General features: G+C 36.9%; 1 protein-coding gene across 3 annotated transcripts in view; it reads right to left on the bottom strand.

The window, feature by feature from the left end:
* Positions 1 to 24588, bottom strand: part of RFTN2 (raftlin family member 2) — a 39041-nt gene extending 14453 nt beyond the window's left edge. Inside the window, exons 1-8 of one of the 3 annotated variants that reach the window (XM_054209354.1) lie at positions 24481 to 24588; positions 23851 to 23997; positions 19112 to 19295; positions 16969 to 17080; positions 14636 to 14948; positions 11337 to 11537; positions 6454 to 6575; positions 5273 to 5376 (exon numbers count right to left, since the gene is read on the bottom strand). In XM_054209354.1, coding sequence (XP_054065329.1) covers positions 5273 to 5376; positions 6454 to 6575; positions 11337 to 11537; positions 14636 to 14948; positions 16969 to 17080; positions 19112 to 19295; positions 23851 to 23989 — 1175 coding nt within the window. In that variant the 5' untranslated portion in view covers positions 23990 to 23997; positions 24481 to 24588. Of the gene's footprint in view, positions 1 to 5272; positions 5377 to 6453; positions 6576 to 11336; positions 11538 to 14635; positions 14949 to 16968; positions 17081 to 19111; positions 19296 to 23850; positions 24345 to 24480 lie in introns of those variants that run through there. The other 2 variants (XM_054209356.1, XM_054209355.1) reach the window with 2 other exon arrangements.
* Positions 24589 to 24996: the final 408 nt, after the last annotated feature.

The raw sequence follows: 24996 nt of genomic DNA, 5'->3' as shown, positions 1-24996 counted from the left end.
ATGGAAAGAATTACTAAAATAATGTAATCTTGTATTCAGTATGGATATGTCATAATCCTAATAACCACAAACAAAGTTGAGATAACGGATTCATGTGTTACGCCAGGGCTAGGACTGATAGAATTAGTTTATATTTAACATTTGGGATTGCTCCAAGGAAAATCCTACGAGATCAGGAAGAGCATGTTATAACAGTGTGCCCCAGCAGAGCTCCTGGAAGTAAGCTCTGAGAAAATACCCCAAACAGCACTATTCCCAGCATACTCAGCTACATCTAAGCAATAGTCAGTGATGATGGCTTTGTGATGGTGTTTGGCCCCTCACAATCTTCCTTTCAGTCCAGCTGAACTCAGGTCATGGCATATCTTTGCATGTCTTCCCTTGGATGAGAAGAGAGAACTATCTTAAACTCCAGCTTGTGGGGGAAACGAGGCAGGAGAAAGGACTCATTAGTTTCCTTAAGTTCGCAAGGTTTCCCGCTCTGAGAGTCCCTACCTCACTATTTGCATTCATTAAAAAAAACATGTTAGACCGTTATGTCATGACAAGGAAATTGGCAATCCTGTAACCTTGTTCCACATGGCCAGGTATCTCTCCCTGCCTCAGTTATGTCTGTTTTGATAATATCAATTAGGAAACCTCTCTCGGGCAAGAAGGCTGAGCAGAGTCCCTGGCATCAGGAAGAGCCTACGACTTATTTTGTAACAGTGTCTGCATTCCTCCAGAGAAATGAAAAAGCCCAAACATTAAGACACAGCTTGTACAAATTCTACTAGAACAGAGAAAGGACATGATGGTGAGTGGACAATAAGTAAATTAACAATTTTCTAAGTCTGACCTTATTAAAATGCCACACACGACAAAGCAGCTATGAGCTTAATTCACAAAGAACTCAATGACACTGGGATTTCCACAGAATTTAAATGAGAAAAAAGTGCTTAGAACAAGCCACTCCACAGCTTCCCTCACGTTTCCACATTCCATCTTTGCCTCATAAGTCGGGGCATTTTGAAAACTTAGGTTAAGTAGTTTGTCGTGATAAATTAATACCCACAAAGTCAGTGTTTTTGCACTGCATTTGCCTGCCTGCTCTGCAGCGCTCGAGGACAGTCTGCCTTGCCCATTTTCAGGGACTACAGTAATCAGTGAGGGGAAATACAGGTCACCGCAGAGTAAGGCCACTGAAGCCTTCTTCCTGTCTCTTCTTTTAAGAGGGATGAAGAGCAACAGAGACTCTATTGTTAAAACACCAGTGATTTGTTTGTCTGCTCATGCTGTATGGGCAAGGAATTTGTTCTCTTATTATCTGTATATATTTAATAAGTCCCCCAAAACTACCATCAAGCTAGAAGTTAACTATTACTGCCAGCGGCTCTGATTTTTACAGGTCTATTTTTTGTGTGTGACCATTTTATAGACAAAGCACTTCAAATTAAGCTTAGACAAAGTTTTGTGAGAAATGAACAAAAGGAGCAAGACAAATTCTTTTAAGCCTTTTTTTTTTTTTCTTTTTGCATTTCCCAAAATAAAGTTTTGCACCCCTTTGGAGTTGCCCAGGATCTGGGCTTTCAATCGCAAGACACACACCAGCTTGGGATAAACCAAAGACTTAAAGGATCTGTTTAATGAAAAAGTTAAAAAAACCCTAGAAATAATTCTAATTTTAGACCACAAACATGTATGAAACTCTACAAGCTCATGATCATATCATATTAGTAACTGCAGTAGCACTAAGTTACCAGCAAAGTATTTTCTAACTTTCCCCCACAGTCACTAGATTAAACTCTTAAAAGGACTATTAATTTTATCCTTGCTATATGGCTTCTGAACTTGGCTTAATTATCGTGAAATTCTTGTCTTGAAAACATTTACCTATAAATAAGAGTTGTATATAATGCTGGAGGCTCTTTTGGTCACTAATATTATTTGTGGCTCGCTCTTATATTCTTTTTTGTCAAAAAAATTCTTTAGTGACTGCTGACAAAATTGAAATAATGAAGATATGGATGGATACAGCAAACATTGCATCATATGCCCATTTTTTCATAACCCTGGAAAAAGCATCACTGACAGAAAAAGGGAACTTCTGTGCCATTTATAGTGTGCTGACCAAAAAAAAAACAACCCAAAAAACCAAACCAAAACTAAAACCCCAAACCTCACAGTGCTTATTTTTCAAAACAACATTGCACAAAAAAAAGCGCAACTCTGCATGTTTCAAGAATATGACATCTATCATTGCTCTATTTGTAACTGCAAAGATAACATTTCTCAAGGAAATGTTTCCTGCATCCAAGATGACTTAGCTCTTGAGGTAGGAGTTAAAAGACTAAATAACCCTACGGAGTGCTGCCCCTGCCTGAAATGGGACAGTGACCCATGACATTCAGCTATCACGCGGCATGACACTCCGTGCAATAGGATATTTTATGGAGAAGAATATCTGTAAAAAAGGAAAAATTCAACCAACTACAAAACCATGCAGGAACAGGCATTACAGCCTGGCATTGTTTGGGTTTTTTTGTGTGTTTTTTTTTTTTTTTTTAAAAACTGTTTCAAATCCTAACCATGTAAAAACCCAGAAAGGAACACATCAGTGCATGACAACCCTCACACACCCCAGAACCTGTTAGACTGTTGGTCAGGCACGACAGAAGTTTCGCAACAGATAGAAGAGGAAAACAGACTAGAGCAAAATATAAAGGTGAATAAAAACGGGGAGCAGGCTGCCCTGTTAACTTTTTATTGTTAAATAGGATTTTCTTTACTTTGTCAAATTTTTTTTTTAAAAAAATATGAAAACATTAATTTGCCAGATTGTCCCAAAATGTTGCTCATTTTGTTTGTTCACTGTTTCTGAAGCCTGTTAATATTCAGGATGGGTTTTGAGGTCAGAGTTCCAAGTCTGGGAAAAGAACAGCTGTTCAGCAGCATACAGTGTCTGTCTTTACTAAAACATTTAACTTGCATTCCTGGGATAATCCACCACCACAGTAATGGTATCCTTCATATCAGACACATAGTAACCACCCAGGAATTTCTTCTCCTTTTTAAATGCTAACATCAACACCTAAAAATAGTATTTATCAATCAGTAATTAGCCTATTAGGATAGAAACACATTCTTTTTTGGTCTCTTAAGAATTCTTAATTAGGAATTCTCGTTCATGGGCTTTTTATTTTTTTTAAAGAAAAGCTGTGTATTAGACACATGACAGGCACACAAAACATGATTCATCTTATTTCTGAAAATATCTCACAAGCCACATTAGGACAAGAAGAATTAGACAATTCATGCAGACACCTACCCAACCCTTTAGGCCAGAAAAATGCTTTTTATTAGTCTAGTGTTAATACAAAACGAATCCAACTTCAGATTTGGCCATGTTACAATCCCCTTTTACATGATCACAGCTACTAATGGACTGGTTGTTTCACATCTAGGAAGCAATGTGGCTTCAGACATCTAGTGCAATGCAAGTATCTCGCTGGTATATTACCTTCTTACCAGTTCAAGGAACCGGTCCAGTCTAATGAATCTGTTCACACTTCCTACAGCACTTTTTCCTATTCATTTTTTTTATTAGTTACAGCACTTAGCTTCTTTTAAATGGCCATGCCTTTGCTGTGCAATCTGCAAGGTACAAGATAGCATCATTTTGCCTGCTGTAAGCATAGATACTCTGAGTGGTTGACCAGCAGCTGCTCAAGACAATGTTGTCCCTGCTGTCCAAACCCTACAGGGGCGGCGTACAGTTACACTGACTCTGGGACAAGAGAAGTTTGAGGTTAACACACCTCTCTCATCCTATAACCCGCAGTGCACCATGACTATCAAAAATCTTTCTCTCCCATTGTTCACTCACATCCTTCAAGAAGTAGATCCAGATCCTGAAGGCTTACTCTCCAGCTCTCAGATCTGGCCAAAAATTTCAGCCGTTTATAAAACCCAGGCTCAGCGGTTCACGTACCCTTAGAAGACATCATGTTCAAAGCTAACACACTTAAGACTACAAAGTTTTGTTGGAAGAAATTAAAGGATAAGCATTTTGTTTCATATTCTGAAAACTGCTTCTCACTGGAGCAGAAGCTTTACAAGTTCAGAATTTCCTAAGTTTCGTTAAGTAAACGAAACATACAGAGACCCTTAAAAACAGCAGAATGACATATTCTTTTACCACAATTTCTTCTGTCTTTGCATTTAACCAGTTGGTTAAAATAAACTATTAAAAAAAAAAAACAGCCAACACACCCCAACATCTATTTCCTGACTAGAAAAACCTCCTTCTCACATGGGTGAGTTGATTCAATTATGCCAAATCACTTGAACAAAATTCCACTTTCTTGGAGCAGTTCTCTTAGAACCTTTCACTCGCATCCTTTTTCACACTGTCTTGATTTAATACAGTGAGGTCTGGATCCCCAGATTACTCAAGTCACCCACTCTTTCCATTGTCCTTAATGGGCCCTAAGCCATGCCTGAGTAACATCTGTTTGTTTTCAAACCTTGGCAATCTTAATTTAATGGGAGGATAATTAAAAAAAAAAGAGAAAGAAAAAAGGCTTATGCTTATGTTTCACTTGTCATTTTTAAGCTTGATACCAGGAAAAAAGCACAGTACTTTTTTTGGTTAAAAAAAGACCAAAAAACCAAAACCTGAAGCCTTGTAGGGGATCCAGGTCTGCTATTTAGCTCTTATGTATATAAAACTCCCTCAGTCGACAAAAGAAATACTACAAAAAGGGAACTGAAATCCAGTAGTTTGGTACTATATTTGCAATTATGTCTCTATTAAAGAGGAGAAACAGCCCAGTAACTTGCTGGATTAGCACATTCTCTTCCCTAACTTGCAATAAATACTGCACGACTCTTGTGACAACATGACTTCTTACCTAGTCTAAACCAGTCACTCACTAAGGTCCTAGATTAGTCAAACATTTCAATGCTTGTTCAAATCTGAAGCATATGAGTAGCCCCATTGCTACCCGCGGACTGGGTATGTGATTAAAAAGTTTCTTAAATAAAATCTTCAATGTTTAGATATAAACAATGTATTTTAAGTTGAGGATTATTGGTCTAGTTTGAAATTCACTTAAGTCAATCGTCCTAAAACTGTGGAAAAAGAAGATTCCACCATAATGCTACTCAACTCATGTTGTATGCAGTTAACATTATTAGCATTTTTCTTCCTTTTACATTTAAGTATGCAAGTAATGACTTAATAATTTTGAGATGTATACACCAAAACCACTGTAAGCTATTGTTTGGGTACCTGTCATGTCGTACAATAGGTGTAGGCAGGACACAGGTCAGGAGCCATCCAAACTCAGCCAGCGTGTGCAACAAAGGTCCATAATCTGTTTTAATTTCACACCCCTACATTAATAATTATAAAAAGTAGTAAAGAGACTCTGTACAGATTTTATTTGCATTTCTACACAAACTAAAACAACTCCCCTCTAATTTATAACAAGACAACATCAAACTGTGTTGTTTAGCACAGATTCACTATTTCAAACTGAAAGCAATGTGAGAAGTTCAAGACTACAGAAGACTAGGAAGACAGACAGAACGTATTAACTTCAGGTATGAGCCCTGATTCAGCAAGACATTCAAAAGCACATCTCACTTGTTAAACTTGTCATGTTGCTACGGTAATGCCTAAAACTTTAAACACCATAATAGGTGCCTCAGTTGATAGATTTAGGTTTTTACTTCTCATTTGAATAACAAGCATCTCCCCTAATTATACACTTAAGTTTTTCGGGTTTGGTGGATGGTTTTGGTTTGTTTGATCTTGTTTTTATATATATGTCTTAGTTTTATGCTGTTTCTTTTCACATCGGTCAATGTATTTACTACCGAATATTTCAAGAGTAAGCCCTTAGTATCATCCAACAACAATTACTTTCAGGTGTCACTAATTCATACCAAAAATCTTAATATTAAAAAATTGAACAGTTTTATTGCTGGACCATGCTACAGCAGTACATGCAAGTTTATTAGGAAAAATGAAGTCTTTCATATTTAGCAGTAAAATTTTACTATGAATACACATATGAAAGCCATGCTCAATCAATTCACTATCAATTTTTTCTTGTCTGTTTCTAGTTTTCACTATTTTCTTCCACTTTTTATTTAAAAATACTTCAGCACATTGTCAGTGGAGCTGCACTTGCTGAAATCATGTCTAAATTGGTCTTTGGTCGTTGTATTTGTTGGTATGAGCATTTGTGTCAGGCCAGAATCCCTGAGACATATTTCTTTTATGCACATTAACCAATGGCCACAGGCCTGATGTCATTTTTATGATTCAAGGCTTTAGTTTAGCTTATTGCAGGTGGCTTCACATAAACCATCCTGCACGTTTATCAGACACTGGTAAGCAGTCCAATGAAAAAACAAAGAAAACTATAAGTAGGAAATTGCATTGCTAAATAATCACCAATTTACCTCAATGACTGTCCATTGTTCAACAACTATTGCATCATTTCCTTTCCTGTTAGAACCTGGAACCCCAGCACCCTCTTCTTCGTAGATAAATAATCCTTCTAAAGATTTGGGCAAATAGTCTCCTGTGAACATAAAGACAAATATAAACTGAAATATAAAGTTTCAGGTTGGTATCTTACTGAGATGTACACATGGGCTTGTTTTCTCTCATTGAACAGTCCTCTAAAATAAAATGAACTAAGACAGCAAATAACTCAAATTTGTGGTTATTTCTACATCTAGTTAAACCTGATGAAGTATGCAAGTCAATTTATTATTCATATCCCTTTTTTCTATACAAATTGAACTACGAACCATCTCATTTTCTCAAAAGCATTAGCTACTTCCACGCTCAAATCTGAATTCCAATTTCTGTATTCAACATATCCCTCGCAGCCGATAGGCACAAACCCTCAGCTTCAGTTTTGTATGCCCGACAATAAATGTGGCTTTTGGCATGGTGGGAGAGTGCATCAGGACAAATGAAGCATGAAGCGCTAAGCCTAGCTACTGTTACTTAAATAAATACGTAAATGGCCACAGGAAGAGCCTGAAACAGAAGCAATTGTAGGAAGATTCCTGATGGGAAGGAAGTTTCAGAGCACAACTCCCTGACTCACTTGTTGAAGCCTGACAGCATCCGGCTGGCCCAAACTAAAACTGTGCATCAAATATTCATTCATTTTCTGGTTTTGCTTCTCCTAAGAGCCACTGGGAAACCTTTTGTGCAGAAGTAACCTGAGAACTGACTATCTTTAATTTTGAACAGTAAAATTATGTATAGAATTTGATATCAGAATATCAGATTTAAATCATCTCCAATATTGCACAAAGAGATATAAAGAGGCAATTGTTTTTGCCAGTCAGGGAAGGCATGTAAACTTAAACTAAAAAACTCAAACACCTAGCAAACAAAGAAAACTTATGGAACACAACTGGTCTGACTTTAAAAATTGAGCAGATTGGCATAGAAATTGTGCTATGTAAACCAGGAACTCCTGTTTTTGGAGCATGCTTGTTCATGTACCATAAAATACCAGCTATTCATACCATTTTTTACTACATTGCATGTAGCAGATTTACGTAGTTCGAGTTACAATTATTTAGATACTTGCGTGCATATATATCTCCCGCACACATTTATGGAGATATTGGACATGTTATTTTATCTTTAGACTACACATAAATATAATGTGATTGTACATGGAACTGAATATACGGCTTCATAAACATATGAATGTATGCACAGTTCCTAACAATTCATAGATATTCAATCTTCTAAATTCATGGGCTTTGACCTTTCTTCAGTGTTCAGGAAGATACTTAAAACGGACAGTCCACCTGCAACATTAGAATATTTGTTTTTCTACCATTTTTCAGTCATGATAGAATAACTCTGAATTTCAAACAGTTACTGACACAAGACACCTCCAGTCAGTGGTATTTTAAGACAAATTGATAATTCATAAAGCGTACCATGTCAAAAATTACCTCTATTGAAAAAGTTACATGTATGGCTAGCTGGTTTATCTGCCCATTCTGTCACTTACAATAGTTTATCTTTGTTAATATCAGTACTCAAAAAAAAGTGCTACATGATAGATAACGCAAACCAGAACAAGTAAAGATATTGCTGCAGCATTTCTACTGATCTTAGATACTTCTATGATCATGAGAGCCCCCAAGGCAAATGGAGGAAACACTACAATGATCCAAACGGCTGCTAAAAGAGAACTTACTTTTATTATTTTTATGACTGCATCCTCTTTTGGCAGCAGAACACAGAACCTGGCAATTACTAAGAATTGACACTGATTTTTTTTGTTTGTTTTTAATTCTTTTTATGTTAAAACTTCCTACTGCCTTCAATTGGATATTGCATTTTGACTCTGGTAGCAACAGGATTCTGCTGACTGCAGAACATTCGTAGAGTCCAAACCAGAGGAGAATTTCTGCAGCTGCCTGACTTGTACATGGTGGTGGTGGTTCTTTTTACTAAAACAATAGCTAAAATTTGCTCATTTCACTAAAGCTGTATAAAAGGACAACTACTGCTAAAGACACCTCACAGTCAAAAAGTAAAAAAGCAAAAGTGAGGTGAAGATGACAATTAGATGTACATGCAGACATACAAAAAATAATTCTAGTAATGACTACAACTACTCAAAAACATTTTCTCCCCAAAAATGCATTTTTGGTTTCCTTCTGTTGGATGCTAAACCTTTATCTGGTTGTCAGACTCTTCAATGTTCACCTCAAGAACAAACATCTTAGCTTATGAACTCAGTAGCTAAATTAATTTCTTACTGTGGTTACAGCCACTTAATCAGCTGCAGAATTCTATCCGCATAGCAAGCCATGCCTTTGAATATACCCAGTTTAATTCAGTAGCGTCTCACCCATGAGTCTAACAAACAGATACCAAGTGGGGCTGAAGCAGAAGCGCCAACTGCTGCAGAGAGGCAGCATGAAATCCCTGGATAAGTCATAACCTGGGCATTAAAGATGGGATAGTTACCCACATAAAGAAGAGCAGACAGCTACAGGGGAATGGGAAGACTGCAAAGCTGTTGCTGGACAACAGCTGCAAAGATTAACTTCAACAGCTGCCAAAAACACCCCTCAGTGAATTCTAACATATCTCTAGAGAGTTATTTTCCAGCTCTAAAAAAATCTGTACTGAAAACTAGGAGTCTGATTTCTCACCTCTCCTCCTCCAAAGGAAACTTTGTTCTTCCACTGACTTCAACAGATAGGAATTATAATTTAAGAGCAAAAGATGGCCAATATAAACTATGCCATTAGACTGTTTATGTGCACAAAATATGCAGTTTGAGAGGGACTAGCTGCCAAATTCAATCTGAGGTAAATATAGTGACATTGATGTGCTTGTGTTCTTCTGACAATCGCTAGATTTACTTTATTGCAGAGCTACAGAAATGCAGTGATTCACACTCAAAACTAAACTACTGAGAACTGCAAAAACCAAAGAGCTCTTATTTTCAGGGTTTGATTTTTGAAGAACACACATCATCTAACTTCCAAAGACTTGGTATGTTTTAAACTCTTTAAGCTTTTTTTTTTTTTTTTAAATTTAAGCCCTTCACTAATCCAGACCTCTGAAGGGGATGCTGAATGCATATTATTGTAAATCAGAACATCAGAGGAAAAAAAAGCATTAAATAAAGCATATAGTAAATATTAAAAACTACTCTAACCCCAGTTAAGTCTACCCTCCCTGTATAATTTGTGTAAGAAGCAAATGTAAACTGACTTAAGAAAACTACTTACTTAGGTCAACTACTGCACTTGATAACCAGCCCAAGTATTGCAAAACTCATTTAAGGTCTCTGAAACCTTTTCAAACAGTTTTCTCCACTGCAGCCCAGTGTTTTGTTTGCTTACACTGAACTGCCATAAGCAATTCTAAAGGATCAGCAACAACTTAGAACTTAGTCTAACAAGACATGAACAGATCCAACCAAAGGCAAAGTATCACATTAGTGAAGTATAAATCTTAAGTTTGCAATCAAACAACATTTATTACAATAATAAATTCTGAAACAGTTAACTACATCAGACTCTTTTGGTCAGTTCCCCTAGAGTACTAACATTTTCTTCACATTGTTTTCAAGTAATTGCACAACACTAGCTACAGACTATTTTTTGCGGTACTTCTAATTTCTGGCTTTCAGACAAATTCAGTTCAAATGGAAGTGAATCTCTTAATTACACATTTTACCAACAACAGAGTTTTAAGAGTTCAAAAATACTTCAGCCAGTAAACAGCCTCCCCAGTTGTCAGTGGTGGTACAGCACTGTCCCACAGCTCTGTCAAAGGGCAGGATTTGGGGCTCAGGTGGGTGTACAGTGATGCGCCTGGGCCGGCAGTGGCACTGCTGGCATTGGGCTTGTGTCTGTTTGTCAGAAGGATGAAGGCCAGGAACTTTGAAAGAGCTAGTAGGGTCTCTCCAAAATAAAAACTGAGATCGAACTGAAACTGGCAGAATGAAGAAGAAAATTTGAAAATCCTGTGGGCCTGAAGCTCTATCACTGTAAGAATTCGAGTATTAGCTGAGCTGGTAGATTCCTGCAGAAGAGTGCAAGAAGCAGGAGGGCCCAGGGAAGACTCCCTCTCCCAGCTACATGGAAAGGTCCTGGAGCATCTGCCAACAGTTGAGGGCAAGGACAAAACCAGAGTTCTTTACTCTCTGCATATGCCCACATCTGATGAGAAAAACCTGCAGAAACATCCTGAAACTTCAGGATCAACAGTCAAATTTTAATGCAATTTAGAGTTTTGGAAACAATTTTTAAGCCCAGAAAAGGGCTGGAAAAAGCAGGAAGCACAGAAAGTCTGACTTAGGTTTAATGGTACAGTAAGCACAATGAGAACGCAAGGTGCTCTTTTGCCTCATTAGAAATAGAATTAGAGACATTCAACAGAATTCAGCACAGTATTTACAGTGAGCAGCAGAACACAAATATCAGGGAAGCATGTATCTAATGATTTTTTTCCCCCCATTATCTTTTCCTTTGAAAAAAACAAAGAAAAAGGAACTAGCACAGGTGGTTTATTTTATCATAATGCTATACTACTTTCCTACTTTGGAAATCCTCAATTTGAAAACAAAGCAGAAGTTTCAATTATTCCGAGCTATAACTGCACAGAAAACAAGTTATTCCCCTTTTTGAGGTATCAGATTCCTAGAAATTTACAGTGACTAACTGAACACATTTACATACTGCCCCTCACACCAAGAAGCAAAACATAATCTACTTAAAAATTACGTAGTTCTACACAAACAAGTAAAAGCTTCATGATATTCTGGAACACTACTCACCTTTAGAAGTTTCCCAGTGTACAAAAGAATCAATTAAGGATAATCCTTGTTTATAATAAAACGTGGTTAGTTCTAGCCAGTCTGCTTCCAGTGTACTAATAACTGGCCCCTTTCTCGTTACTTTCATAGACAAAACACCTTCATGATAGGTCCAGCAGGTAGAATCATCATCAAAAACATTGAAGACTGTATAGAGCTTTTCTAAGAAAAGAAAAAGGAAAAAGAATGAGTGAGTAATAGAAATATTCTTATTAATAATAAACATTATTAATGTCTTATTTTATTGTGGGTTTCTAATTCTAAGCCACACCTTTAAGAATTGTTTCCTGATGTGACTGTACTCAGCTTGAGCCCGAAACACACTCAGGACAAGGTGCGTGTGTGGGAGGGTACACTGTGAGGTATGAGAAGAATTTGAACGTATCACAGTTAGGTTGTTACTGGACCTTTTAGGTAGGTGGGGTTTGCATAGAGAAAATATACCACAGCCAAGAAAAAAAAAGTGGAAACAGGCTTCATTTCTGCTACTCATGGAACTTCTGAGTAAAATATTTGAAGTTATTATAACTGAAGATTAAAGACAATTTTCTAAGCTTTTAAATATTAGGAATGCCTTGTGCAGTATTGATTTTTACACATTATTTTCTGAAGATTAATTAAATACTGGTATAATTAGTTGCCTACTGGTGTTTCCCACACAGTAACTGATAAGCATGTGAGTTAAGCACAAAAACTTCGTATCCTCAAATGGTTTTTATATCTAGGAATTAATACACTGCTGTTACAAAAACAGAGTCATAAACAAGCATTCATCAAAAATTAAAATTCACAAGTCTATAGTACTTTAGAAAATCACTAGTATTCAAGACCAGGCTGGATGAGGCTTTGAGCATCCTGGTCTAGCATGACGTGACCCTGCCCACGGCAGGGGGGTTGGAACTAGATGATCTTTAAGGTCCCTTCCAGCCCAAACCATTCTATGATTCCATGAAGTCCTAGCTATATAAATGCATTCTACAAATACACCCACATGTAAGTCACTGCTGTGGAGAAATAAAACAAAACAGTTGCCAGAAAGTGCTCTCAGATTGCCTAATACTTCAACATCTGAGCAGCCTAAATCAACACAAAACTTCTAGAAAACAGAAGTATTCACATTGCCAAAACAAAGGAACTTGGTTTAGATGACCCCATTTGAGATGCTAGTCTCTCTAGGCAATCTCTCTAGGGAGATTGCCAAAGTAGGATCTGGACTGTAAGTAACCTGGATCAGCCTCTGGGAGAACCCTGCTCTGTTTTGAGAAGTGTTACTGCACTCACCACAAGTAACATCAGCTGCCTGGAATACGTAAATTCAGGACAAAATTTTGAACTCTATCAGTAAGAGATAACTCTCCCATCTATACAGTTTTATCACCTCCACAGGTGGCCATACTGGCATAAGTGTGTTTATGCTGACTTAAGGTTTCTTTCCCATATACTAAAGTGAGATCACCTTTATATTTGTTCTTCAGAAAAAAATAATCAAGTTTCCCAATACAACTATCTCCAATTGCTCACGTGTATCAGAAATTTGCCTCTGCAAGGGGTGTGTTTATAGTCAAAATCCATACGTTATGATCCCCAAATCCAGAACTCGGAGTTTTGCATCTTTTGAGCAGATGTAAATAGAAGTATCATACTGAAGTGGCAGCACATTCCTACATTTCTTTGAAAATTCACATCAGTATTTTTTTAAATGACTGTTACATAAAACATTTACAAAGAAAGGTGGTTAAGCTTTCGTAAGTTTTGTCTTAGGAACTCCAATAACTTTGCTGAGTATTTAACTAGTAGTAGAGAAGCCTGGCATACTCTTGCCAAAGCTTTCTGAAGAACTTCCTGAGAACACTGCAGGCAGGGGATGCACTGGTTGCTGATCGACCTGGCCACACCAGTCTGCACAACAGACAGAACCAAGAGCTTTAGGCTTTTTTACTTACAGCCTTTCTATTCTGCTACATGTAGCAAACCCACTATTGCAAGGAAAGAGTTAAGCTTTAACAGATCATGCTATAAAGGCTCAGCGTGTTGTACAAGAACTGCTTTAATTCAAGTGTTAAAAATAAGGCTGACATCGATTATCTCAGTGCTTAGAGTCATTATCCTGACAGTCTACAAACGGGAGAGGGTGCTTAACTCTTAAGGGGAAAGTGAAAAAGTTGCTTTTGACAGCAATTAAAACGTGTCTGGCCCATCAGGGAAGAACCTATTATGTCAAAATGCAATCTGACGTGAAGGTTTCATGCTGCTTGCTTTCTACACAATACTATGTTGCATTAGTTCTCACGCTTTAGATTACTTCTTTTCACCTTTTCTTCCTAGCAAACCAGGAGGCCTTAGTGCTTCAGTAGCAAAAGTCACCGTTTCGGGCAATCTCTCCCACAGACTACATCAAGTATCTCAGATTCTTCCACAACTAAGTTTACTACCACAGCACTGACATCCTTTAGTGATACTTTTCTGTCCAATAGAACTTTTTAATGCTTACTTTTCTATAGTGTAAATTCATTTGTAACATTTATCCTCTTTGATTTCATGGTCAATGCATTAATTTAAGTGATTTCTTTCAGGATGCTTCTTGAAGGCATGTTAACCAGAAAGAATCCATTATGAACAGATTTGTTTGCTGTACATTATATGCAAGTTGACTAGAAGCCCGTAAAATTACAGCTCTAGCTGGAAGGAGATCTCTGCTGTCAATTTTGAAAGAGGCAGGAGAATGGGAATCAAAACATTCTTGGAAATCCATTACACATTTATGATTTTAATATTAAGAGTAAGTGAAAACTATATGTATTTAGGAAAAGGTTTAAAAACAATTGCATCTTCTAAAAGACAGTGTTTTTACTTCCACATATTTGTTATACACACATCAAGCAAAAATGTATTTGTAGCACATTTAAAATCAGAATTACACTGTGGGTGATTTTTCTGGGGTTTGGTTTTTTTTCCTCCCTTTTTCTTTAAGTTATAAACTAGAATTTTGACAGTACATTTGTAGTATTCTGTATGAAAACTGAATTATCATTTTAATAAATTACCACAGTTCACACAAACATAACACAGAAGGTAAATATTTCTTTCCTCATCTGACCGCTTTCTTAGAAATATGTACGCATTTAAGGAAGGTGCATCTTCCAAAAACAGTATTTGATATAATAGAACATTCTGTTCTCTTATTTTTTCCCCAATACCTTTTTAAAACAACAGCACAATGAAATACCTTATTTCTGCAAAAAACAAGCAGCATTTCTTACCATCTCCTTTTCGTGGTTTAACAGGACTGACTTCTTTTCCAAACTGCAAATCTGCATCCTGTAACAGACTGCTTTCTCCTTGCATTTCCTCCTCTATCCCACTCTCAGATGAGTGACCACTCAATGTCCCTTCATTCCAGTTTTTATAGTTTTCATCAGAATTTTTTCTTCTGTGTTCCCTATTTCTTTTGCCCAGCGTTGATTCCAGCTCTGCGCTTCCATCCGTACTTGTTCCATTACAGGCTTTAGGTTGAGCAAAGTGTTGCGTTACAAATCCCACAAACTTCTTTCCTCTTTTAGCAGCTTCATTAACCTGTATTTGCATAAGAAATTTATCTGCAAAGTGATTTTAGAATTACACGTAACTTTTTTTAAGAAAAACCAACAACTTCCATATACATGTTCTGTTTAATTACACTGCTGATTTTCAAGGACATAAAGACACAACGCTGTACTATAGAAGGTGGCTTGTCTTTGTACACTGCCCACATTTCAAAGTAAATGGAAGTCTTCTAGAGTGTCTTTGGACCCAGGCCAAGAAAGGTGGACAACACTGGTACTGACTTTAGTGTATATAAAATCCTTCATTTAGAACAAATCCAAAGTGTTTTGCTTCCTGTGTCACAACGATAAGCAGTATACTGGTGCAATAAAGAGTATTGTCTCTCTAAACACTTGAAACCAGTCGTACTAAAATTACTGACCACTACTACTACAGAGATATCTATTGTCATGTGTCATGATTCATTACCCTCTGGTTCACTTAAAGGCTACTGAGCTTTACTATTGCTGAGAATGGTGAAGGAGCAGAGAAAGGAGGGAACTAAAAGTAAATTAAAACCCTCTTAACTCTGCTTTTAGCCAGTGGTGGGTCTTCTCTGCACTGAAGTCTCAAAATACAACTGTAGAATACGTGCCACCTGTGCAATGTATCTGTTCTCGGAGGGAGGGTTTATTTCTGGGATAAGGAGTGCTGCCATTTAGGAAGGTGATCCCACTGGCTTCTTGTGCTACAAGCTCCCCTGTGCAACGAAGTCTTTCCAGGAAAATACTGAAACCCCAGCATAGAAAGAAGAAATCGCCTGGGAAGTACTGGATTAGTGAGGGCAGAGGGAAGGATCTCTACCCAGTTAACTCACATTAACTATTAAACAGAGTGAATAACACTCAAATAGCTGATGGTACTACAATCCCTCTTTAGTCCCACGATAGACTGAAGTGTTACTATCTACCACCATTACCTATGTACAGCAATGATATTATATGCCAATCCCTGTGATTATACAGAGCTGCTATTTCTAAGACAACCAAATAATTTTAAATGTGACAATCAACACACAGAAAAAGAGTAGTATGACCACTTTTTTCCTGAAGTGCCACAAAGTCTTACGGGTTCAGATCTTTAAAAAAGTAATTTTATACTGGATTACTGGCTCGGTATTTTTAAAGCACTGGGAGCACTTTAAAAATAAAATTATTTTCACATACTACTACTGTTTCAGATTTACTTGCAAGACAATCACTACTAATTTCAAGTGTTTGTCTGGTATGCAATACAACCAACCTGGCAATACACATATAGTACAAACGTGTCATGTAAATTTTAAATTTGAAACACTTGAAAATTTCAAAACAAGCCATTTCAAATTTTAAACAACTCTGCGATAATTTCAAAGAACGTTGAATATCCCCAACATGCTTTTTCCTCTACCTCTTTCCTTGGCAACTCATGTAAAAGATACTCTTGTAATAACAAGTTTCCTGTTTCGGTAAGTCTTTAACTTTGCAGAGGAAGTTAAACACAAAAAGAGCTAGAAGTATAGCTTGCATTCCACTGCAAGTTTTGTTTTCTTTGACTATACAATATTTTCAAAAGCTGTGCCAACTAAATATTTAATACAGTTACTGAACATTTTGTACTTCTGTTAAAGAAAAAAATCTTTCTTAGTAATGGAATATATTCATGTTCGGTGGGAATACTTAACCCAGAACAAACTTCATATTTTATTTTTCTTAAAAATATTAATTTCAGAAAGAGCTATCTACAAGCATTTTATAAAGACTGACTGAGAATTTGGGTCTGATTCTGCTTTCAGTGGTTAAGTGGCCAGTTTCCCAAAGCTTTACAGGGCTCAGTATCAAGTCCTAAATTAGGACAAGGAACTAACGAAGAAAAATAACTCCTTTTGCACCAAGAAAAGACTCTGTTGCTTCTATAAAACAAGCCAAGGTTAAAACTCAAAACTAAAAAACTATTAACCATTGCAACTTACATGTACGGTAGAAATAAAAATCTGAAGAGAAGTTTGAAAAAACCCAGAATGCTCCATTACCTTTTCTAACAGTTCTTTCACTACCTCATTTGTCAGTGTTTCATACATTAAAGGACATTCCTCAATCACCAGCCTGGGGTGCCTTTGTCCTCTGGGTGCTGCATGCTTCTGGCTAGAACACAGAAAGAAAGCAGTCTTTGTCAGTAGTTTGCTGCTAACTTGGGCAAGTGCTTGCATATAGAATTCTTTTCTTTTGGAATAGTTATGAATGAAATCCTGGCAATACTTCTTCATACTTTTATTTAGAACTCAGTTGGTTTTGGTGTTTTGTTCTGTTTCTTACACAAAGTCACAGCTACTGTGTATTACAATGTCAGGGTAAAAATATTAATATTTAACAGGAATTTCATATGAAGATTGTTAACAGGCATCTTTTGGAAACTGAGCTTTGTTGACAAACAGCCCTTTAATAAGTAAACCCCAAAATCTCTGATAATGCCAAAAATACAGATTTAAGCTATAAATATAGCAAGCACAAATTAGAGAATCAGTTTTTTAGAAAACACACTGAATAGAAGTGGGAATTTTACACTGTTAACGTGCTGATGTTTAACTTCTGTAGCTAGAGCTGAGTTGCAGCTATCACACGAAATATAGTGCAGGCAAATACTAGAAATACAAAATTCAGTAACAATCACTTTGGGTTAGGTAATGTTTAAATTACTCAGATTTGAGACTCCAACAAGCTTTAATTTAAAGTTAAAGAATAGCATTCATCATGTTTCACCTAAAGACAGTTAGGTTATTATTCAGACAACAATATTTGGTGTATATCAATAATATAATGGGATTTTATTTGATGTTTCCTTCACACAAGCTTTTGCTTTAGAATGAACCATCAATGAAACACACTTGTACAAAAGGTTACTTTCAAGATAGAAGCTGGAGAAGGTGCATTTGCCTATAGGAAAACCAACATAGGTACATTTGGTATAGGAAATTGGGAACCCACGCTCAGTTTCACATGCAGGCTGCTGGTTCCTGTTCTTCATCTAGTCAAGGGCCTAAAGATGAGTTGTGGGAGCTGCATGCTGGCAGGGTCAGCTCTTTGAAGCCTCAGCTCCAGAGAGCAAATATTCTGCTTTTCTTTCTCAAGCCTTTGCCCACATGGACAACCTTCACCTTGTTTGCAGATGAGCTGATGAAGGTAAGTTTTATGAGCAGTAAACACCATGGACAATGCTTATTTCAGCAAAGCTTCTGAGAAGCTCCCTCAAATGAACCATGTTTTACAGAAGCATTACTGGAGTGGCAGAGGGCACCTTCCAACTCATGCCCTTCCAGTCTTCCAAAGGAAAATGAAAGAACCTTTGTGCACTGCACCAGGACTCAGGATACAACAGGGAAGCATGACAGCTCTTAATGCAATAAGAAATCCACTTTTCTAGTTACTCAAATTAAAAAAAAAGGTTATCTTCTTTTGCGTTCAAGGGAACTAATGGTAAAATTTCTTTGTCCATTTTTTTATGATCAAGTTTTCTTTATGATCACATGGTGGTTACAACACAGTGAAAACAGGAGTAATAAACAACACTACAGAGCTGGAACCTAAACACAAATTCTGGGCTTCCCCTCAGTGTCAAAACCAAGCTTTTGCATGCTCCTCTATCACAGAATGTTTATTGCCTTCTTATTAATAAGGAAAAATAAACTAATTATCTCTGATAAACTAAGTAATTCACACTTTACAGGTCACTTTCCCTGAATAATGCTCCCATGGAAAAAGTGAAAACAAAAGTTTTGGAAGTGAAGAGGCATGAGAGAATTTAAAGCAGCTTATTATTCTCCTAGTGTTTTGTTTAATCTTGTATTTGCTTCAGATTCTAAGGCAGATGATACTTCATTATAAAAATGTATTTAAAATAAAAGGGTAAACTGTAACAATTTATCTTTCCACAAATTATGATAAGCAACTTTGTATTTTTCTTTGGACATTTACTAAGGCAAAGCAAACATTAGCCTATTGTATGCTTAGCATTAATTAAAAAAAAATTACGAAGTTGCTCGCTTTCCTAGACAAGGAACAGTTATTTCATTCTTGGAGGTCCTCATTTCAAGTTGATAATAAGTTACGCACGTTGAGCAATCCACTTACAAATGTGTTGAGTAACGGACCAGTGCATTCAAATTATTTCACTGTTACCTTAATTTTAATCGTGAAAGTACCACACGATACATGTGACTTGCAGGGAAATTCCTTCTGCGTCCAATTGGCAGTATAATAGGATGAACAGCTCCTACAACATATCCTCTGTTGTAATATTCTTCCACCTTAGATACTATATCCAACACAGAACTGATCTTGATAACTTCTGGATTTGAGGAAGCTAAAAGTATTGAAAGCAGAAGAGAAGCACTTTATACTATGTGTGTCCATATATTTTTAAGTTCTTTTTATATAAACCACATAAAATCTATTCTAAGGCATTTAATAAAAAGCTACAGTTCTATCTATACAAGAAAAAGCAGATTCACAGCTGATTCAACTAGTTGAAGTACATATTTTTAAAGTTAATGCAATCCATTTTTAATCTATTTGGCAACACTTTGTTAGATCTAGCTTTGCCAAGCTAATTTAAGAGTTGCATCGATATCTAAACACACAATAGGTCTGAAAATAACAAAGCAACTATTTTGCATAGCCAAAGCCTTAAACATACCAAAAGCAGTATCCTTCAACCCTAGTTGCAAAGGTGAATTCCTATACAATGAATTTAAGCCTAGAACAATTGGTTTGGTTTTCTTCAATGTTTTTTGGATGCCTTAAAGTGATCTGTGGATTGTAGCTTGAATTTTTATCATACTCGCAACTCCTTTTTCCAGCAAACCTAAGTAATGTCGTTTAAATGAGCTACATGGTGTCACTAATTTCTAAGGAAGATCTGTCTGAATGTGTGCAAGCATTTCTGATCAGCATGTAACAGATAAGCACTACACAGCCATTGTCAGAAACTAAGGAAAACATTTTGGAGAACCTGTTTTGAATGGTCTGATCCACAGCTTTTGCACAGAGAAAAGGAAGATTCCTCACTGGTAATATATTCTGATATATTCTGCCAGTCAGTCTGATGGTCAGTACTTCCTGTTCCCCTCGACCCCAACTGAAAAACAGAAGCTCTCAGAGCTTCCACAAAGCAGGAAACCAATACCATATACAGGCAGTAAGCAAAGAGTGATTTTGCCAGCATATATTTGCTGCCAGATTTTTCATCCTCTGCACATATGAGCTATCATGACAAGACAGCTTGGCTTGGAATTTATCAGCAACCCTTGCTGCAAGTGATACACTTCTTTCCTGCATTCTGACAGGTCCCTCTCCCTCTCTTTGCAAAACTTTCAGTGCATTAAGACCAGTGTTAAGTGTATGAAAGGATGCCTCAACTGGCATTAAGTGACCTTGTAACACACTTTTTTTTTTTGATATGTGAACATTTTGACACACTGCTTTAAACATTCTCTTTCAAACCATACAATAAGCCCTGAAAAATTAAATACACTAATTTTCCGTTGGTTCTATAATTAAAAAAAGATAAAAGAAAAAAAAGAACAGATGAATACAGTGACATAAATATCACTTGCCACTCTATTCCTTCACCTTCTCACATTTTCTTACCTACGAGCCCTATGTTGTAGATGGGCAACAGCAAGGAATTTATGGACTTTGATAAAAGTCACGGTGAGTCACGAACTCTACCTGTCCTACTGGTTTAAAGTATCGAAAGTCAGATATGTGAATCTTTGGTTTGCCAAAATCTTTTATTCCAATAAACTGAAATAGACTTCTGCTGGTTCATGAGTGATGTGTTCTGTAAAACTTCAATCTCTAGACTATTTTGCCCACCATAAAATGGGGATAATACATGTACATCATGGAGGGCTTTTTTTTTTTTGGTGAAGAGCTGCTCTACAGCCCACAAACCAAAACAAAGCAGGAATACATACAATGTGATCATCACTTCGCTGATTTTGAAAATGCCTTAACCATTTTGCATTAAGAAAACGTTCTGCCTGATCCGATGTCAACAGTAACAGAGCCACAGCTATCTTGCTAGTTGTAAAGTAAACTTCAGGTACACAGCACTGAAGATGACAACAAAACAGCTACTTCATACATATTCATACTGTTATTCAGAGTGACAAGAACTTCACAGCATGTTATCTTGTGGGCTGATGTGAAATACCCTTGCATCAATATTTCTTCTTTTCCCTAATAGGAGAGATGTGGAAAAGGCATAAGCATTCTGCTTCAGTAGGAGTATTTAAACTATCCCTGCTTTATGGTTAAACTCAAAAAATAACAGCTGTTTTTGTAACTGAGATATGCCTCATGATTGAAACTGTAAATTTACAATCCTTGACAGGCCTTTAAAATTACACTTCAGAGTCCACTGCTCCATTTCCTTTGTACTATTCAACCCCACCAAAATAAAAGACCGGCTGCAATTTTCTTGTTTGGGATTCTCCTGATGCACAACCACCTCCATGGAACTCAGAGCTGATTTTTACAGTAGGGACGGGAGTATTTTGGGAACCTGGAAGGGAGAAGCCAAGGTACAATACATTGCTGATAACTAATGAAGATGCACAGGGACTCCAGCCAATGAATTTAGACTACAGAATGGTTGACCTAATCTGCGTCATGGCTTGGAAGAACATGAGGGACTCCTGAAAGTCTCCCCAGCAGCGCCAATTCAACTTCACATAGCATAAATCTGATTACACAGACAATAAGGCATATTGAACTTAAATAATGCATTTATGCTTGCTGTACTTTTATCTTAATGCAGGACACAGCTTACTGAAGGATCTTATAAAGGATACTAAGTACAGATTTTCTGGTTTACTTGGTGACAGATCCAGAGGTAACTACCAACTCAGGCAAACAGAAGTCTCAGATGTTGGGGAAGATCTTCCTCTAGAAATCAGCAGACACAGAATGCCATGAAGACATAACACAAAAACTGAGAGCAGAGTGAAAGCTGCCTTTGGTCTAAAGTGATAAAAGGCTCCCGCTTAGGTTTCATTTAGCCAAAGGATATTCAAGTAGCAACAAGTACATGAGCGAGCTGATTCGGGTAGCAGAAAAAAAAAAAAGCCAAACATATTCCCTACAGTACTTCAGCCAATCCCCATGTTTCATAAACAAACAACATTCAGAAATGCCTCCAAGATAGCATATACACCATTTTTTTTTCATGTATTCGTGATCTTATCTTTAAAGATTAGAGAACCCAAACAAAAAAAATATCTGAAGGTCAAATACACACACAGCTAGAAGGATCCAACAGAAAGATACCCGTGTTTACATACAGTTAGAAACAAACAAAAAAGTTAAGCAACTATCTAAAACTGATGTCACTCTTATTTAGCATTCATAATTCCACAGTAAGTTACTGAAGCTAAGCACTTCTGTATATCAGACTAAACAGCTGAAAATGAATCCTTACTGCTGTAGTGATAGGTTATTAAAGTAATAGAGATATACCTTTATTTAGACTTGTTGCATGAGCTTTTTCTTCAAAGTCACAACCACCTTTACAACACATCCTTGACATAACACCTCCAGAAACTTGTTACTTTAAAACAAAGCTACTCATAACACAGACAATTAAAGAACACTAAATGCTCTTCAGTCTCAAAAAAAAATCTTAGTATCCTTTCCATTATCAGTATACCAATAGGTAATTCATGTATACATTGAGCAGCCTAGCTTTATTTCCAATATTTTACCACTACTACTTAAAGTTCTGTTTCTTCAAAAAGAACAAACCAGTGAGAAACTATGTGTGTAAACAAACAGAACAACAAAAACAGTTGTATGTCAAGTACTGTAACTTAAGAGAATGTGGCTTTTATTAGTATTTTTCAGATTATCAATAGACATCTATTTTAAGTAAAATTATTACCATGGTTCTTTAATTTGGAATTAAAACTAAGCAGAGGCCAAGTTTTGACACATTTTCAGCAACTCTTTCATATGCAAGACACGCACTTACACGTACTCCTTTTATCAAACCCTTCTAGCTGTTGCATTTACTTCAAATCCTTGTTATTAAGAATTTCCAGTAGATTTGGTTGCTATAAAATGCAAGTGACTATGAAGTGACAGCAAAACTGAGCTGTCTGTTCTCAGAGGGCAGCCATCTGGGCTTGTTTATGTTTTCAACTTTGTGGAACAGGGAGTTGCTCTGTTAGAGACGGGACACCCTCGGGAAGGAAGTATCCCACAGAGCACTGTCTGCCTCTAGCTACGCATACAAATTTTGTTTCATTTCGGTCACAATTTCAAAAGACTATTCAATAACTACAAGTTGAGCATTTGGAAAAAATAGTAAGATGAAACTGTAAGACTCTTACTAAAATATCTGCCAAGAGACTGGGGTGGGCATAAGAGGGGAAGCTACTCATGGTATACAACTAAAAAACAGACTTACTTCTGCATAAAGTAACGAGGACAATGACAGCCTGTTTTCAGAAGTTGAGGGCATTTTAAGAAAATTGTTATTCAATTAATGCTCAGGCACACTGTATTTTCTGAACCGTCACACTGAATTCAGACGACCATTATTCAAAGTGAGCACGGATGGCAGTATCTGACTCACAGGAAACTAGGAAAATCTAACAGTTTTCAGCCAGCTTCCTTAACAAGGACAGTTGTGTAATTTGGAGGGTTTGGTTGTTAAAAATACTTCAGTAGTTTCCACTGTAATTTTATCTAAGTGAGGACCTTCGTCATGATTTGTGTTTCAAAATAAAAGTCTTACGTTTTGGCTAGCTTTAATAAAAGTATTTAAGATTTACTTTAAGTCAAACAAGACAGAACTAAGTTAAATTTTATTCCTCGCCTTCTCAGAATAGTAAGGATATAACATAAAGAGATACCTTCTAAAGTAAAATCCAGCAATACATATTCATAAGCAGAATCCGTCTTTGTTTCAACTTGTGGTCTCTTCAATGTAGAAAAGATTTTTCCAGGGCTGCTATCATCTGGGTCTTCCAGCTTTCTCAGTCCGCACCCCATGGCAAGATCTGCAAATGATTAAATCGCAGGAAAAGGTTGGGGGAGCAGCAAGATCTGTCGCTCTCACTACAGGGAAAAAAACGTAACCAAATAATTCCCTTTGATTTTGTTTTGTATCAGCCGTAAATCCAAATACAGAAAGAGTCTAGTTCCCAAAGCAAAAAGCGAAGGTACTTTCCATTCATTTTTTATATAGAAACAGTATGCCCGTGGTGTTTTCAAGCTACAAACTTGGTCAGAGTAGGCTTGATTTCGCAGCAATGTTAGAGCTGCTACAAACTAGCAGAGATTTTTTCCATGCCACGTCAATTTACAGCCAGCCCCCTATCAGTGCTCTCTTGCAGAGGACACCAATAGTGCTTTGTTTGTCCTTCTAGACTGACTGGGTGAGGGGGGCGGTGGGGTGTGTGTGGCGGGGGCGGGGGGGGATGTGGGGGGAAAGAAGAACTGAAAAATAAAGTTAAGAGAGGAACTTCTCTGTAATTACTTACCTCCAGAAGTTCTACTCAACTGCAGGAGCAAGTCAGAGGGGAAAAAAGCAAGTTAGTCAGAATGAAAGAATGAGAAAAGAGCCTCAACATGGTTGGAGACGAAAATCATTTCCAGAAAGGAAGTCAGCTTCAAGAGGAAATTGCTTCTGGCATCTCAAAGGGTAGAAAAGTAAATGAAAAGCAGTTTAGTCCTTATTTTAGATTTCAAAGTTTAGTTCTTATTTCCTTTGAACGGGAACTTTCTTCCAGAGGAAAAAAACAAAACAAATCATGAACTTAGTGTAGTATATTTTAATAATGTAAAAATATTTAGTAAAGAAATTTGTCAAGAAAATTATATGATTACAATAAGCATCTACATTGCTAAAATCAAGTTCTATAATTGGTTTTGATTAACACTGAAAAGTGACACTTAAGTATTCCTCATTTCAAACGAGAAAGACTTTCAATGTTATATATGAATATAGTTACAAGACTTTGTTCCCCATTTTTTCCATGGGTATTGAACAACTGAAA

Source organism: Rissa tridactyla, chromosome 7, assembly GCF_028500815.1.
Source record: "Rissa tridactyla isolate bRisTri1 chromosome 7, bRisTri1.patW.cur.20221130, whole genome shotgun sequence".
NCBI classification, from domain to species: Eukaryota; Metazoa; Chordata; class Aves; order Charadriiformes; family Laridae; genus Rissa; species Rissa tridactyla.
Note: the sequence above shows the minus strand (reverse complement) of the source record. Positions and strands in the feature narration are given on the sequence as shown.